The sequence below is a fragment of the Cricetulus griseus genome, chromosome 3 (assembly GCF_003668045.3).
Source record: "Cricetulus griseus strain 17A/GY chromosome 3, alternate assembly CriGri-PICRH-1.0, whole genome shotgun sequence".
In the NCBI taxonomy this organism is placed as follows: domain Eukaryota; kingdom Metazoa; phylum Chordata; class Mammalia; order Rodentia; family Cricetidae; genus Cricetulus; species Cricetulus griseus.
In genome coordinates, this window is record NC_048596.1 from 31,657,451 (window position 1) to 31,672,511 (window position 15,061).

At 33.0% G+C, this 15,061-nt stretch overlaps 1 protein-coding gene across 6 annotated transcripts in view; it reads left to right on the forward strand.

The window, feature by feature from the left end:
- Kiaa2026 (KIAA2026 ortholog) overlaps positions 1-15,061 on the forward strand; it is a 73,229-nt gene that overhangs the window by 44,476 nt on the left and 13,692 nt on the right. For 5 of the 6 annotated variants that reach the window (XM_027406422.2, XM_027406424.2, XM_027406421.2 and 2 more), the window contains 2 exons: positions 4,575-4,654; positions 10,369-10,458. In XM_027406422.2, the coding sequence (XP_027262223.1) occupies positions 4,575-4,654; positions 10,369-10,458 (170 nt within the window). The remainder of the gene's footprint in view (positions 1-4,574; positions 4,655-10,368; positions 10,459-15,061) is intronic. The other variant, XM_027406425.2, reaches the window with a different exon arrangement.

The window sequence follows — 15,061 nt, forward strand, 5'->3', positions numbered from 1 at the left end:
TTAATTGCGAAGTTTTATTATTAGGACTATTCAGATAGTCTTATACATTTTCAAAGCACAATTTAACTTTTCACATATAACAATGTTTTAAACTCAGTGGTGAGAGATTAAAATACCATTTTTTATATTCTGCTTGTATTTTAAACTGACTTTTTATTCACACAATCCTGGATCTAGATTATGGTTGGTTTTATGGGGCCAGGTGATTTGGGGGCTCTGGGAGTAAAAACCTTGAGTATGCTCAGGCCATGAGAACGTCCTACTGGTGGCAGCTAGTATATGTCTTGCCCTGAAACAAAAATAAAGTACCAAATCAATGGAATATGAAGGTGATCTGGCTCTGGCATCTTTCACTCCATTAATCAGCCAGAGTTGATTTGGCTTACCTGGCAAGCCAGACAGGTACCCCCTCCTCACACTGTTACATGTTCCTTGCAAAGCTGCCTGCTCAGTGAATGAGGACAGCTTTTTCCTCAAAGAAAAGGAGCACTCTTCAGTTGAAGCTATAGATGTCTGTACTTCAGTGCTAGCTTCTCCAAATAACCCCAAATAATAGCTGTTTGGTTTTTGTACCAACCTATGCTTCATATAAAAAATAATGTTTAATTTTAAAATCCTGGATTTTAGAAAACAAAATATCCAGGGGAAGCAAATATCCAGGCTATCTTTTGAAGTTACACAAGGTGTTAAGTAATAGTGAATGTGCAAATCTTTTAATCCGAACAAAAGAGATTAGTGTGATGTCAATCAAAAGCATATTTCATCCCTGCAAAAAGTCTAAAAGGAAGCTGTGTTATGTCATCAAACATCACAGTTTTGAAGTGAGAGAAATGTAGCTGATAATATCTGCTTCAGTACATAGCAGCTAAAAAGTCTCCATTGTTTATAGTCTGTTCATTAATATAAATGAGCTAATATAGTCTCTAGCTTGCTAATTTGCTATAAAGATAAATTAGAGTAGCAAATTCATAAAGCCTATCATGCTTATCACTTGGTTCATAGTAAGAATCAACAAATGGGAACTGAGTTTTGTGAAATAGAATTACACAGTGGGAGGAAATTGGACTTTGGAGTTAGAATTCCTGGGTGTGGTGCTTACTTACTGCCACTTGAGTAAGTTAACTAACACTTTTGATCTTTAGTTATTGCTAGTAAAATTTTTGTTTCAACAGTTGTTTTGAGAACTAAGTAAGATAATTTATATAAAATTCATTTTAGTAAGTATATGGCATATAGTATTTGGCAATATCCCAATAAGTATTTGTCCTCTTTTTACCACTATAGACATTAGTCCTCCTATATCCACAATAAATAGTATAAATTAAACCAGGACTGATCATGCCCACCTATAATCTCAGGTGCTACAGAGGATGAGGCCAAAGGATCTCAAGTTCAAGGACAACCTATGCAACTTACCAAGACTCTGTCTCAAGATAAGAAAGAATTGGGGATATAACTCAGTGGCAGAGTATTGTCCAAGAAAGCATGGTGCTCTTGGATTCAATTCTCAGTCCTGAAAAAAGTCTTAATTATTTAAAAGTAATTTCAGTGTGGTCTTCAACACAAAATGGACTCAAATGAATGCATAGTAGTTAAGATATAACTTACCTCTCTTTTTCCCTACCACTACACTGTCAAAATTTCTGATGAAAAGTGGGATTCTAGTATTTAAGGATCGCTTCCTGGAAGCTATGCATGTGTGTTGAGATTAATATAATTTCTATCATCAGTAACTCACAACATAGTAGGGGAAAAATATTTAGTTATGATGCCCTGATGGGTGTTACATTAGTGACTTAATGTAAAAATAAATAAATAAATAATAGCAGGGAACAGGAACACAAGAACAAAAGCTATGAAGAAGAAACAAGGGGGAAAAAAAGATTAAAAAGTAAGATTTACAGGGCCTAGGGAAATGGCTCATCACATTAGGTTAAAGATACTTGCTGCCAAGCTTGATAACCTGAGTTCAATCCCCAGAACCCACATTGTGGATGGAGAAAACATGCTCCCAGTAGTTGCCCTCTGACCTCCACAAGTGTGCCATGATATGTGGCTACTCACTCACATGGACATACATGCACACTAAATAAGTAATTATTTTTAAAGTGATTGGGCAGTTGGAGGTAGTATCAGAAATTCAAGATTGTCTATGACTCTAAGATCCAGGCTTGCCTGGGATTCAAAAAACAGTGTCTAAATAAATAAAGCAAGCTTGTTAGAGCAATAAAAGAGAAAGGATTGAGGGAGAGTTTCCTTTTGTTCAAATTGTGTTTTAAAAGTCTCCCACACAATGTAAGGCAAACTTAACAAATCTTTTCCTATGAACTATATATAAATATATATGTGTGTATATATCACATTATCATATATACATATATGATAATTATGAGAACAATTATATATACATACATACATACATACATACATACATATATGATAATTGTGAGATGGCTCATCAGTTAAAACCCTTGTTCTTCAGAGGATCTGAGACCTACATGGTGATTCACAGTATTCTGGAACTTCATTGCCAGGGGATTCAGTCGCCTCTTCTGAGCTCCTTGGGTACTAGGCATGCATGCAGTACACAAACATACATGCAGGCAAACTACTCATACACATAAAAATAAATATACCCCAAAAACTTTAAAATGATAAATAGAAACAGCATCGTGGCATTCAGATTTCTAAGGCTCCTTGAGCTAACTATATTTTTACAGACACTAAGAATTTAATCATTTCTGCTTGAGTATTGCTTGTTTTAGCAGCTCACTCTGGTTTCCTAGATTTAGTACTGTCATAGTGTTAAGCACAGAAGCAGATAATGGTGATGAGAAAGGAAATGTATGTTGAGTAATTATATTATCATTTAATTAAAGCAAGAGCCAAATTACAGCATTGGTAATTTGTTTAAAACAAATAGTGAAATCTATATGAATTTAAGCACCTCAAAATTCACATAGTTCAGCCATTATATACACACATTTTGAGTCAAATATTAGGAACTATCCAAGTTACAATTTTGTGATTTCATTGAAAGGGAATACAGAAAATAATTGTATTGTAATTGGAAATTATTTTACTTGAGCTTAGTAAAATGTTACAACAAAATTATCATCTTTTGTGTGAGATCTTACCAATTTAGAAAAATTTTTAAAAAGGGATGTTAGAATTATATAATTTTATTTATTTTCTCTGTTGATTTTATTTCTCTGTTGATTTTCTCAGTTGATTTTAGCCTAGAAATAATTAGGACTCAGAATTAATAGAGGACTGCAGATGTAGCTCTGAGGTAGAGTACTTCCCTAACATGCACAAGACTCTGTGTTTACTCTCCAGCACTCACCAAAAAAATTAACAGAAATATTTTCATGCTCTTAAAAACTCCCATAAGACAAGGTCTCTATTTAATAATTTCTTATTGTCCTCATAAGCTAGTGTCCTATGTGTAACATTTGTTGAACAATTAAGTAAGTATATTTATTTTTCATTGTTTATTTTGTGTATGCATGTTTTTGCCTGCATGTATGTCTGTACACACACCATGTGCATGCACAGCCAGTCAGGGCCAGAAGAAAATCTCAACAAACTATAGAGTTGTAAGCCACCATCTGGTTGCTGGGAATGGAACCCTGATCCTCTGGAAGAGCAGCCAATGCTTTTAAAACCCTGAGCCATTCCTCTAGCCCACAATTAAATACGTTTATTATTTGATAATTACACATAAGGGGAAGACATGGTAGTCACACACATAATACCAGCTCTTGGGGACCTAAGGCAAGAGAATTTTTGTGACCTTGAGCCCAGCCAGCCTTGGTTACATTGTGAGATCTTCAACATTAAAACAAAGTAAGGAAAATTTTTAGCATGTTCCTTGCCAAAAGTGCATTTATGTATGTTTTATTTTGTGACATTAAATGCAAAGAAATAGATATATACTTCAGATGTGTTCTTGAAATTGGATTCTTTAAGGATGAGGTTTATTTTTCACCATGATTTCTGAGTACACAAAGTACTAATTGTACATTAAAGGGATATGTTAATTACATTTTTAAAAATTTGGGTATCAAATACTGCCAAAAGCAGTCCATTAAACAAATGGCAAAGCTAAAGGAAGGCATCCTTATGTTACTAAGGTTTCCACTTTTTGTTGAGGGTCCATAATCTTCAGATAACATACTTAGTCAGGTTCCTGACTGCAGAAGTCATTGTTAAGGTAAGGTTCTTTTCAGTCTCTTGTGAGTTGCAAATGTAGATTTTTAACTGAGCAGTAGTTTTGTGTGTGACATTTATGCCTATTCCTTTTAATAAATGCCACTATTATTGTGTCACCTTGAACAGTATAATAGTTTTGGATCTTATATAAAGAAGCAGCACTGTTAATGTGTCTGTCACGGTTAGTTACAGTTTAATATTTGCTTTCCCTGAGGCTTGTTTGATTCACTATTTTCACTTGACTTACTAGCAGCCATCTGTTAGTTACAGTTTAACTTTCAAGGCTCTGTGTAATTGGGTTTCTGTTAATGAGGTGCTGTAAACAGCATTATGAAGTTTTTCTCTTTTAATCTTGAAAGGAAAAAAATCCGTATCTAAAAAAGCAATCACAAAGAAGAGGAAAACTGTCGCAAAGTCACCTGCTGTGCCGGAGTTTCAGGTAAATGTTTCAACATTGTCACCAAATTCTTCCGTTTAATTTTTGTTTCAGTGTCATTCCTTGAGAGAATGGCTGAATACTTTAATGACTGTTTTCGACAATGTACTTTCCTTTAAAGTAGGCAAAAAATGTAATTTTTTTTAATCTTTGGTAAAATTTGATAAATTTTTAGTTTCTAATCTATACTAAGTTTTGCAGATGTAGTTTAATGGAAATGTATGTATACATATTTCTCTTCTTAAATATAAATATGTAAATGAAAATCTTCTAAATAAAAAAGTCATGGCTTATACACAGTAATGTTTTCTGGTAAGCCTCATGTTACTCTGGTGTATTACTCTGGTAAGTCATTCTTACATATTTAACCAATATAAAAGTGGTGGACTGATTAACTTGAAAAACAGGTATTTTAACTCTCCGCTATAAATAAACTTAGAAGAGAATATTCAGTAAAGGCTAAATATAAGTCTTTAAACATTTTTGCAAAGAAATTTGTTGCCATATGTGAAGGGCTAATATTGAAAGTAAGCAACCTCATTATAAGGAAGTATGCTTTTATTTTCTACTTACCCAGTTAAGTGTTTTCTTCAACAATGACACTTTCCTAAAAAAATTTTCTTTGTAATATTGTGGCCAGTCCATTTCCAGAAAGTTTTATAAGCTCATAAAATAAAAGTGATACTTTTGAATTTGTAGGTCTCAAGTAGTTATGAAAATAAAGGAGCAAGTAAAATACAATGTAGCAGTGTCATAAATCTGTTTTCAGTAAAAATCCTATTTGGGGGAAGTTGAAAATTAATAAAAAAACAGGTATCTTTAAATAGTCAAAGGAAATATATATATATATATATATATATATATGTATGTATGTATATGTGTGTATATATATACACACATATACATATAATAGTTGACAACTTTAATGACATTATGATAAATTATATTCTTTAGAATTTTTTGCATAACCTTTTTACAAAATATCCAATAAAAATGTAACTTACTGTTTGGTTGGATGCCATCCTGCCATTTATTGCTTGTAACATGTAATGGTATAATAATATATTTTTATGCTTCCACTGGTAACCATGCTAGCTTTTGTTATTTCTCCCACTCATTTTTCCCTCAATTTCTTACTACAGAAAATAACCATTTTTAGTATTTTCCTTTCTTCTATATTAATGAATAGACTTTTGTATTTAATAGTAACACAGACTGCATAAATAGTGCTTTGTACAGTTGCAGATAGTATTAGTAATATATGAAATCCATACTTTCTTTTTTAAGTTATCAATATTAAAAAAATTTATTAGTACATCATATATTCAGTATGTCACAATATCATGAATATGTATAATTGAATATATTGTTTTATGAAACTGGTGTTATCTCTGTGTATATGTGTTGATATGCTTGCATGTCAACATGTAAAATGTATTTTTGACTCTGGCTCATGGAAAAAAGTTGGAAAACATTGTAAGTGATACTTCTAGTCAGTTATTGACCATTTGCTTATCACTCAGAAATTTAAGGTCAAAAGTACATGTTTTGTTAGATTGAGCTGTTCAAAATAAATAAAATCCTTTTCCTGGTTCTTAAGGCATGGGGGTAGTGGAACTCCCCCCCCCCGCCCCGTGTGTGTGTGGGGTATAGCTGTCTTGCTTGTGAGTCTATATTGGGCTAAGGTAGCTCTTGTTTCTAGTTTGCAATGTGAATACTATGTTGTGATTCATGAACAGAACTTGAAACAGTCTTCTAAAATAGAGATTAAAGGGGCTGGAGAGGTAGCTCAGCTATGAGGACTTTCGCTGTACTTTCAAAGAAACCAGATTTGGTTCCTAGCATCTACATAGTGGCTCACAACCATCTGTAACTCCACTTCCTAGGGACCCAACACCCTCTTCTAGCCTCCAAGGACAGTAGGAACATGTGTGATATACATACATGTAGGCAATCGCTCATACACATAAAATAAGAATAGGTGAACCTTAAAATACCAATTATTATCTAATAAATGAATTTTTTTCTTCCCCAAAGTACTGGTAGTATATTTAGCATCTCATTTATTAGTATTGAACATAAAAAATACTTTGTAGAAATAGTAAGATTTTAATAGTAGCCATTTTAAACTAAAATACCCATTCTTATTACTGAAAATAAAACTTTGATGCATAAATATTAAATTGCTTTTATAAAACCTGACCTACTTACCAAAAAGCTGATCTTTGATAGAAAATATGCTTAGAGAGAAACAGTTTAAAGGATTAAATTTTTTAAGTCTTAATGACCTAAGAAAAGGTGAAGCCTGTTTGACCTCAATTTCTTTGACAGTGTTTTTGTTTGTTGACTTGTTAAACACTGGAAGTTAAATTTGCCTCCTTTAGCTGCTTCATGAGAATACATGTTTATATGTACACTATAAAATTCTGTATCAGAAAATATCTTCCCATTCATATTTAGAGTATGCACTAGGGACTCTGAAGTGATGGCTTTGGTTTCATTTTGTGTGTATATTGTAAGGAAACTAAGAGGCAGGGAAGCCTCTCAGAGTGTCAGCTGTCTTCTCTTTCACCCAGGAGGCCCTGTGTCTTGGAAGCACATTCTAAATTAATACTAACAAGAAAGGGATTTAATGAGATGCTTTTCTTTGTTCTTACTAAATGTATCTGTCCTCTTACTAAAGTGAATTTTGACTGTGTTGATTCTAGTTTCCATAGAATCACCATCTGAAATTGAAGACTTTCCTTTTTTAAAAAGTAGGAATTGAATTGTATGTGACATATAGTTGGCATAAATTAAACTATGTTTTTACTCCAAAATTTTGTAGTAGCTTAGCATGATTTAATATATTGTATATATTATGTATATAGAGATATAAAGAATATATTTGCATATTAAGAGTATAAGCTAAGCTGGGCCTAGTTGTGATAGCACATATCTGTGACCCCAGCACTTGGAAGACTGAGACTAAGCTAGGCTACATAAGTTTGAGGGCATCTTGCTCTATGTAGCGAGATTCTATCTCCACAACAGCAGCAAAGGTTGTAAATTATTATGTAGATGTTAAGTTATTTTAATATACCTTCAAGATAAATATCATTAAAAAATCTTCTGAGCCTCAAACTTAGAAAAATTACACTCGGAACTTAGATAAGGTAATTTATTTTAAGATCATTATCCTAAAAATCCCTGCCCCCTAAATTCAGAAATTAGTTATTTTGAATTTTTATGTTCATTAACTACATAGCAGAATATTTTAGTGTCTGAGTAGCTGTGCTGGTTTGCAGTTCACAGCCATTAAGTACATGTGATCCACTGACTATACCTATAAACTTGTCAAGTGTGAGACATACTAAATCCAAAACTAGCAAGGCTCTCCTGCAATTCTTACGCACACAGAATTTGAGAAGAGTTAATTTAACACAGCTTACTAACTAGGTAAGCCCTTAGAAGAGTTACTTCATATAGCTTTTAATGCTTTGGCCTCAGCTATATTCCAGCAAATGAAATATAATTATTTGCCAATGTCATGACTGATAATTAAAGAGCTTTAAAGATTTTAGGATGTGTTTAGTTTGTTGGATATATCCCTTCATTGTTCCTCTAAATTTCTACATGCTACATATAAAGCTTCCTCTTGCCATCTTAAGTGATATACCTAAAATATAAGGAAAATTGCTCTGAGCCTTGCCATATAAATAAGTGAAAAATCTATGCTGTGATATTAGCCAATACACCAAGTTCAGTGAAAAAAAAGACAAATCTGACACAGCAGTAGTAACTACACACTGCAGTGAGTGCTCACTAAAACCTACTGGAAAGAGGCTGTCGCCCTATAGATTCATAGATGCAATAGAAGCTGAAGATGTTTCCTAGTTGTAGAACTACTTGCCGAGTTGGCTAGTCTACTGCTTGACAACCGTTTCTTTCATAACCAAATTTAGCAAATTGAATGTGTGATTTCCAATAACTAGCATTTACACTCTCCCATTACAATACTGTGTAGTGTTTTTTACTCTGAAATTACTTTTATTTTTTGTATTTAATACAAAAATACCATTGAGCACATCCCCAGTCCTGAAATTGTTAAATTTGAATTACTTAAGTATATACTTCCCCTGCTTTATTCAGTGCATTTGAAGTTTTATAGATATTTCTAGAAGGTAATTGTTAATACTAATTATGGTATATATCTGTGATAATTTTTCTTAATCACTTAGGTTGAACCATATTGCCATTTTTTTTAGATAAATGTATTTAGGAATTTCTGATAGTTTTAGCCAAATTTAAAGCATTTCCTATCTTCTGTTTTAGTCACTCAATAACAACTAGCATGTATCTTGTTGTGTGACCCACTTTTGTTTGTTACTTTTGTCCAATTTTCTAATAAAAGAAAGTGTATGCGTTTTAAGAAACCAGTAACTTTACATTAATGAGTGTAATTAGCACAGTGGTTGAGAGCACTGACTGTTCTTTCAAAGGTCTTAAGTTCAATTCCCAGCAACCACATGGTGGCTCACAACCACCTGGAATGAGATCCGGTGCCCTCTACTGGCACACAGGCAGAAGACTGTATAGACTGTATATGTAATAAATAAATAAAATCTTTTTTAAAAAAAGATAAAGGTTGGTGATAAGTTATAAATATATGGCATATTTTAAGTTATATGGTATAAACATCAAGATTTTCTTGAGTCTGAAATTTTTTGTCTATGTAGATGCAATTTTGTTTCCGAATTTTCTGTTACTTTAGATGTTCTTAAATTGCTTAAATTATTTTAGGAAAAGGGTTAAATATATTAAACTCATTGGAAAATTTCAATATAATTTTACAGGAACCAAATGGAGTAACAAATATTTTTCTTAGTATTTCTGATGCTTCAGTGTATAAAACTGTAGTTAAGCCTAGCTAGGTCAGTTAATAACTAAGAATTCATTGTTTGGGTTATTTGCCAGAGTTAACCAAGTAAAATAAAACGAGCCACACAATTACAGAAGGAAATAGATACCCTTTGTAAAGATGGTTTTATTAAAAATCTATTAAGCTCATTTGGGCAGGGTGGCACATGTCTGACTAGCACCTGGTGGCTGAGCAGGAATGTCATACATTTGAGGCCAGTCAGGGATACATGGTAAAACCCTTTCTCAAAAAAACAAAAACAAAAAACAGCAACAGCAAAAGCTATTAAACTCATGAAAAGATGGTGTACTTAGTTTTGTTCATATCTTTATATTACACGTGGTTCTGGATCTTTAGTCCCACTGCCAGCAGCAATAACTCAAGTTTGTTGAAATATATAGTTAGCAAACCAAAGCAAAGGGATAATGGCCACTCTCAGGGGACTACAATTCACCTGCTCAAACTGCCTGGTGCAAGGATTTCTTACAGATGATTAAATAACCTTAAAATCTAATGAGTTTCCAGATCTTTGTCATTCTGGGGTCAAAGTTAATAATACTAAAAAAGTAATGGGATTATAATGCCAACTTTGAGGTGTAGAATGAGACTACCAATGTTGTAATTTTAGTTTATTTTATATGAAGCTTGGAGTTCATACATCATAACAAGTAAATAACTCAGTAACTGGAGCTTTCCTTGCTTTTATTACTGCAGAGAAGTAGTCTTAATTTCAGTGTATGTTAAACAATTTCTGTTACCACATTTTTGGTGTTTTATATTATGTGTTATCAAGCTGTGTTTTTGTGTTTTGTTTTAGCTTATTTGCACTAATCTTGATGAACTCAGGGAATTAATCACAAAAATCGAGAATGAACTCAAAGATCTGGAAAACAGTAGAAAAAAATCGGTAGGTGTTTATCAAAAAGTTCTATCTATTATTGTCAGCATTAAAATTTATACCTGCTTTTTTCCAAAGTTTTTAAAAATCTTGTTCTCCTAATTACATGAAAATTTACAGCTAAAGATAGAAGCATTGTTTCTTTCATTTCTCCCATGTGTCTAATTTCACTTTTGATACAAAAAGATGGTATCGGGGCAAGAAGATTAATTTTCTCTGCCTGGTTTATAACAAGTATAGTGTTATACATTACTCAGTATGCTGATTGTCTTCTAACTGGTAGTTTTTTGGCATATTCTTCATTACATATCTTTAGTGGAAGTCTATTGCATAGTAACAGACTTTTAATTATGTGTAGTATAAAACATATACCAGACCCGAATTCTCTTTAGTCTTACCAAGACTCCTAAAAGAACTGTTATCAGACTATAGATTTTTAAGGTTAAGTTTTACTATATATCCTAACAATAATTGATCAACTAATTTTCTGGATTTTTCATTATTAAGAAGACAATGCAACATGAGAGTGTTACATATATGCTCTCACTTGGTAAAGTCCTACATGTTGTTCTTTATTAAATAGATAATCTCCTACTTAACTGGCATTTATAATTGGATTATGGCATAATGGAAACATAATTATATGCCAATAGATCAATGGGGAAGGTATCAAATATTTAAGAAAATTAATCATTAAAAAAAAAACTTTGGTTTTATCATGAAACCATTTGCTTTGTACTTAAAACTGTTAATATAAATGTGTATAAATAATGATGACTGATTCAGCAGGTAGCCATTTTACATGCTGTTAGGAATGATATGTTGGAAGTATCAGAAAACTTCAGACCTCTGAAGTTGTTTAATGCAAGAGTGAAAGTATTTCAGAACTCTGTCACATGATACCTCTGAGAAGATCACTGTGACCTAAAAGGTGAAATAATGTTCCGAATAGTACTCAGCCACATGTGGTGGCTCACACCTTTAGTACCAGCACTCAGGGAGGCAGTGCCTACAGGATCTGTATGAGTTCAGAGCCAGCCTGGTCTGTGTAATGAGTTCCAACTCTACTATAGAGCCAGCCAACACTACTGAGACCCTGTCTCAAAACAAAACAAAAACAATCTTTTTTTTTTTTCTTTTTGGTTTTTCGAGACAGGGTTTCTCTGTGTAGCTTTGGAGCCTATCCTGGCACTCGCTCTCGAGACCAGGCTGGCCTCGAACTCACAGAGATCCGCCTGCCTCTGCCTCCCAAGTGCTGGGATTAAACGCGTGTGCCACCAACACCCGGCTTAAACAAAACAAAAACAATCTTAATAGTCCTCAGTTAACGAAAAAGACCTTATGGTGAATATACCATCAGAGGGTGGGGAAACATATTTCAGAAATACTTCCATTTAAAAATAGTTGAGACCTTTGTATTTTCATATGTACTTTAGGTATCTGGGAAGTCTCTTTATGTGGAAGAATGTTTTATTAAAATTTACTGCACTAGTATGTTTTGCAAAAAAAAAAAATCATGTGAAAATATTTTCAGCCAAAAGTTCTGTTTTATCTTATTTAATATTTTATGTTCATAAAAGGCTGATTCTTTAGTAGGAAAGGATATTTTCTTTAAAATCAGGGGCATAACTTAGTTTTACAGAAGCTATTGCTTCTGGTTATTGTCTCAGAAGCTATTGTTTTCATCTTTCACAACTGAACAGAAGTCTTCACTTACTTCACTTAAACTTAACTTTATCCTGTTTTTATAAAAAAGTTTTGTTCCTATTGCATAGTTTTAAGCATAGTTGATTTAAGTACTCACAGCACATATTACAGGAGGAAAACTTTTACAAGCATTCGGGATTTTCTGCAAAGCCATCCTCCACACTTTCTTAGTGAATCGAACTTCGGTAAGCATATAGGATCAAGTAGAAGAAAAAGTGAAGGAAACAAACTGAAGGTACTTGACAGTATAGTCTTTGAGAATATGTTCATTAGAAGCTTCAGATTTTATATAGAGTTTGATGGATTACCTTTTGTGTCTCCAAATGACGTCCTTTGGTATTTGCAAGTTCTTGGAACTCTACTAGGAATAATTTTACTGAAGTACTAACATAGGGTATAAACTATTTTCCCTTGACTGAAACTGCCTAAACAATTATTACATAGACAATTGTCTCAGCCAACAAAAATGATCACCACAGAGCATAAAAGAAATAGGAAAGTTTTCATTTTAGAATTCTCTCTCTCCCCAACACACCTTTTTTCTTTACAAAATCTGATGATGAATGTGATCTCTGTAAATTGCAGAAAGTAACAAATTGGGTATTTGTTACTATTTAATTCCAGCTTGTATTTGTTTGATATCATTTAAGAGTAATATGCTCTCCTTAACATAATTTTTACATAAACTAGAACTCTTAAACATTAGTAAGCATAAATAATATCAAAATCCAGGCAGTGGTGGTGCATGTCTTTAATCCCAACACTTGGGAGGCAGAGGCAGGTGGATCTCTGTGAGTTCAAGACCAGCCCAGTCTACAAGAGCTAGTTCCAGGACAGGCTCCAAAGCTACACAGAGAAACCCTGTCTCGAAAAACAAAAAAACAAAAAAAGGAAAAAAAAAAAAAAACAAAAACAAATTCAAAATCCTTACCTTAACCATTTAATGAAGAACTTTTTTTTGCAGCATACCATGTTTGTGCAATTTAAGCCTTTGTAATTGACTACAGGATCCCTGTTGTGAATATCAGTTGTCTTATTGTAAAAATCTGTTGCTATCACTTGTTCTTATTAGAGATTTATCCATATATTTTGAATGATTATTTTGCTTTGGTATGTTTGCTTCAGGTCTTTTTTTTTCCCACATTGCCAGCTTGTTTGCCAGTTATCACTTCTTAATTGTGTTCATTTATCTGCTAGTTGGATACTGTGATTAAGAAACCATACTTACTAGCGTTGAGCTTACAGTGAAGACTATTACAAGAAGGCTTTTTCATACAAATAAAATGTATGAATTTCACAATAGAGATCGATGTCTTATTCCTTATCTTCTGATAAATGATGGATTAATATTTATCCCAAGGATTAATGTCAAAACTAAAATAGTATTTAGAATCAAAACATGTTTTCATTTAATAATAATTTGCATTATTTCAGTAACAATGCATAACAAAAAAGATGTAAATTTTCATTCCCCGTGTCACTACTAAAGTTAGAGATTTCACATGGGATGTTGATTTAGTAACGATTCATACAATGCTTAGCTGTTTTGGAGAGTGTCTTCTCTCTGGGGTCTGTCCAGATTCTGTTTCGTACCCAACAACAAGCAGAACCAGGCATCCTGTGCATTCCTGTTATCATCTTCTTATCCAGGGAACATTGCATTAAAAAGGTTGTTTTTGTTTTCTAATGTAACAGACTTCATACTGTAGAGCACTTTATAGTTAGAAGGCTTTTTAAAAATACCTCAGGTTTTGCCATTGAACTGTTTGTTACAAAGGAAGGAAGATTGTAGTTTCTTAAAATCTATCTAGTGGTTCCCTTTGGGCTCTATAATGCTACACTTCATCACTGCCTCAGCTATGTCTAAAGTGAGACTCTGGTTAAGATGTAGTTTGACAAAACCTTTTAATTTTTCTTTTCATAATTTAGGTCACAGAAAATTTTAGTGTTCTCAAGGAGGAATCCCATTTTTACTGCTTGTGTTTGTGTGGCTTTAGTTGAGATATTTCCATTTCTGCTTAACTATTTGGAAAACATTCTTTCTACTCTTAAGATTTTTTTTTTTTTTTAGTTTTCCTGAATGTTAGAGTATGAATGTTTTAATAAATTTACTCAGTCTTACTATATTTGAAATTTGTTAGGCATACTGTATTCTAGGTAGTTTGTTTACTCAAGTTGTGCTTTATTACAGTTTATTCAAAGAGGCATCTGCCTTCAAGCAAAGATTTGCATAAATATTGAACATAAGAAAAAATAAAAAATGTTGATGGTCTGTTTTTTTCCTTAGTGAAGAGTGAGCTGCCTCACTAGGAATGTGATCTCTGTATAAAGCAGCGATGTTATCACAGTGGTAATTGTGTGCCTTTGTACTTGACTTTAATGCTAATTTAGAAAGATAATGAAATGTGATATATACTGTTCAATGTGAGAATTAATCATAAATAAAAATTGGTGAAAGTATCAAGAGAAAATTTTACTCTGGCATTGTTAAAACACTACAAAAATGTCAAGCAGTTTATTAAAATAGTTTGTGTTGGGATTTCTGTTTGTTTGTTTTTAAGACAAAATTTCTCTGGGTAGCCCTGGTTGTCTTGGAACTCAGAGATATACCTCCTCCTGCCTCCCCAGTGCTGGGATTAAAGGAGTGCACCACTACACCTGGCTAAAATGGTTACATTTTATTTGTGCTATTTTCATTTCATAGGAGTTTACATTCTTTACAAGCCACCTTTGGATTGGATTTGGTTTTAAATTAGCCACCATTGATCATCAGGGATCACTGACACTTTAACAGTTTATTTTAATTTTTCTTGAAAATTACAATCCAACCATATTAATAAATTGACAGTCCTTTCCAACATAGGATTTCTGTTTGTAGGAAGAATCAGGCCAATAATATAAGTAC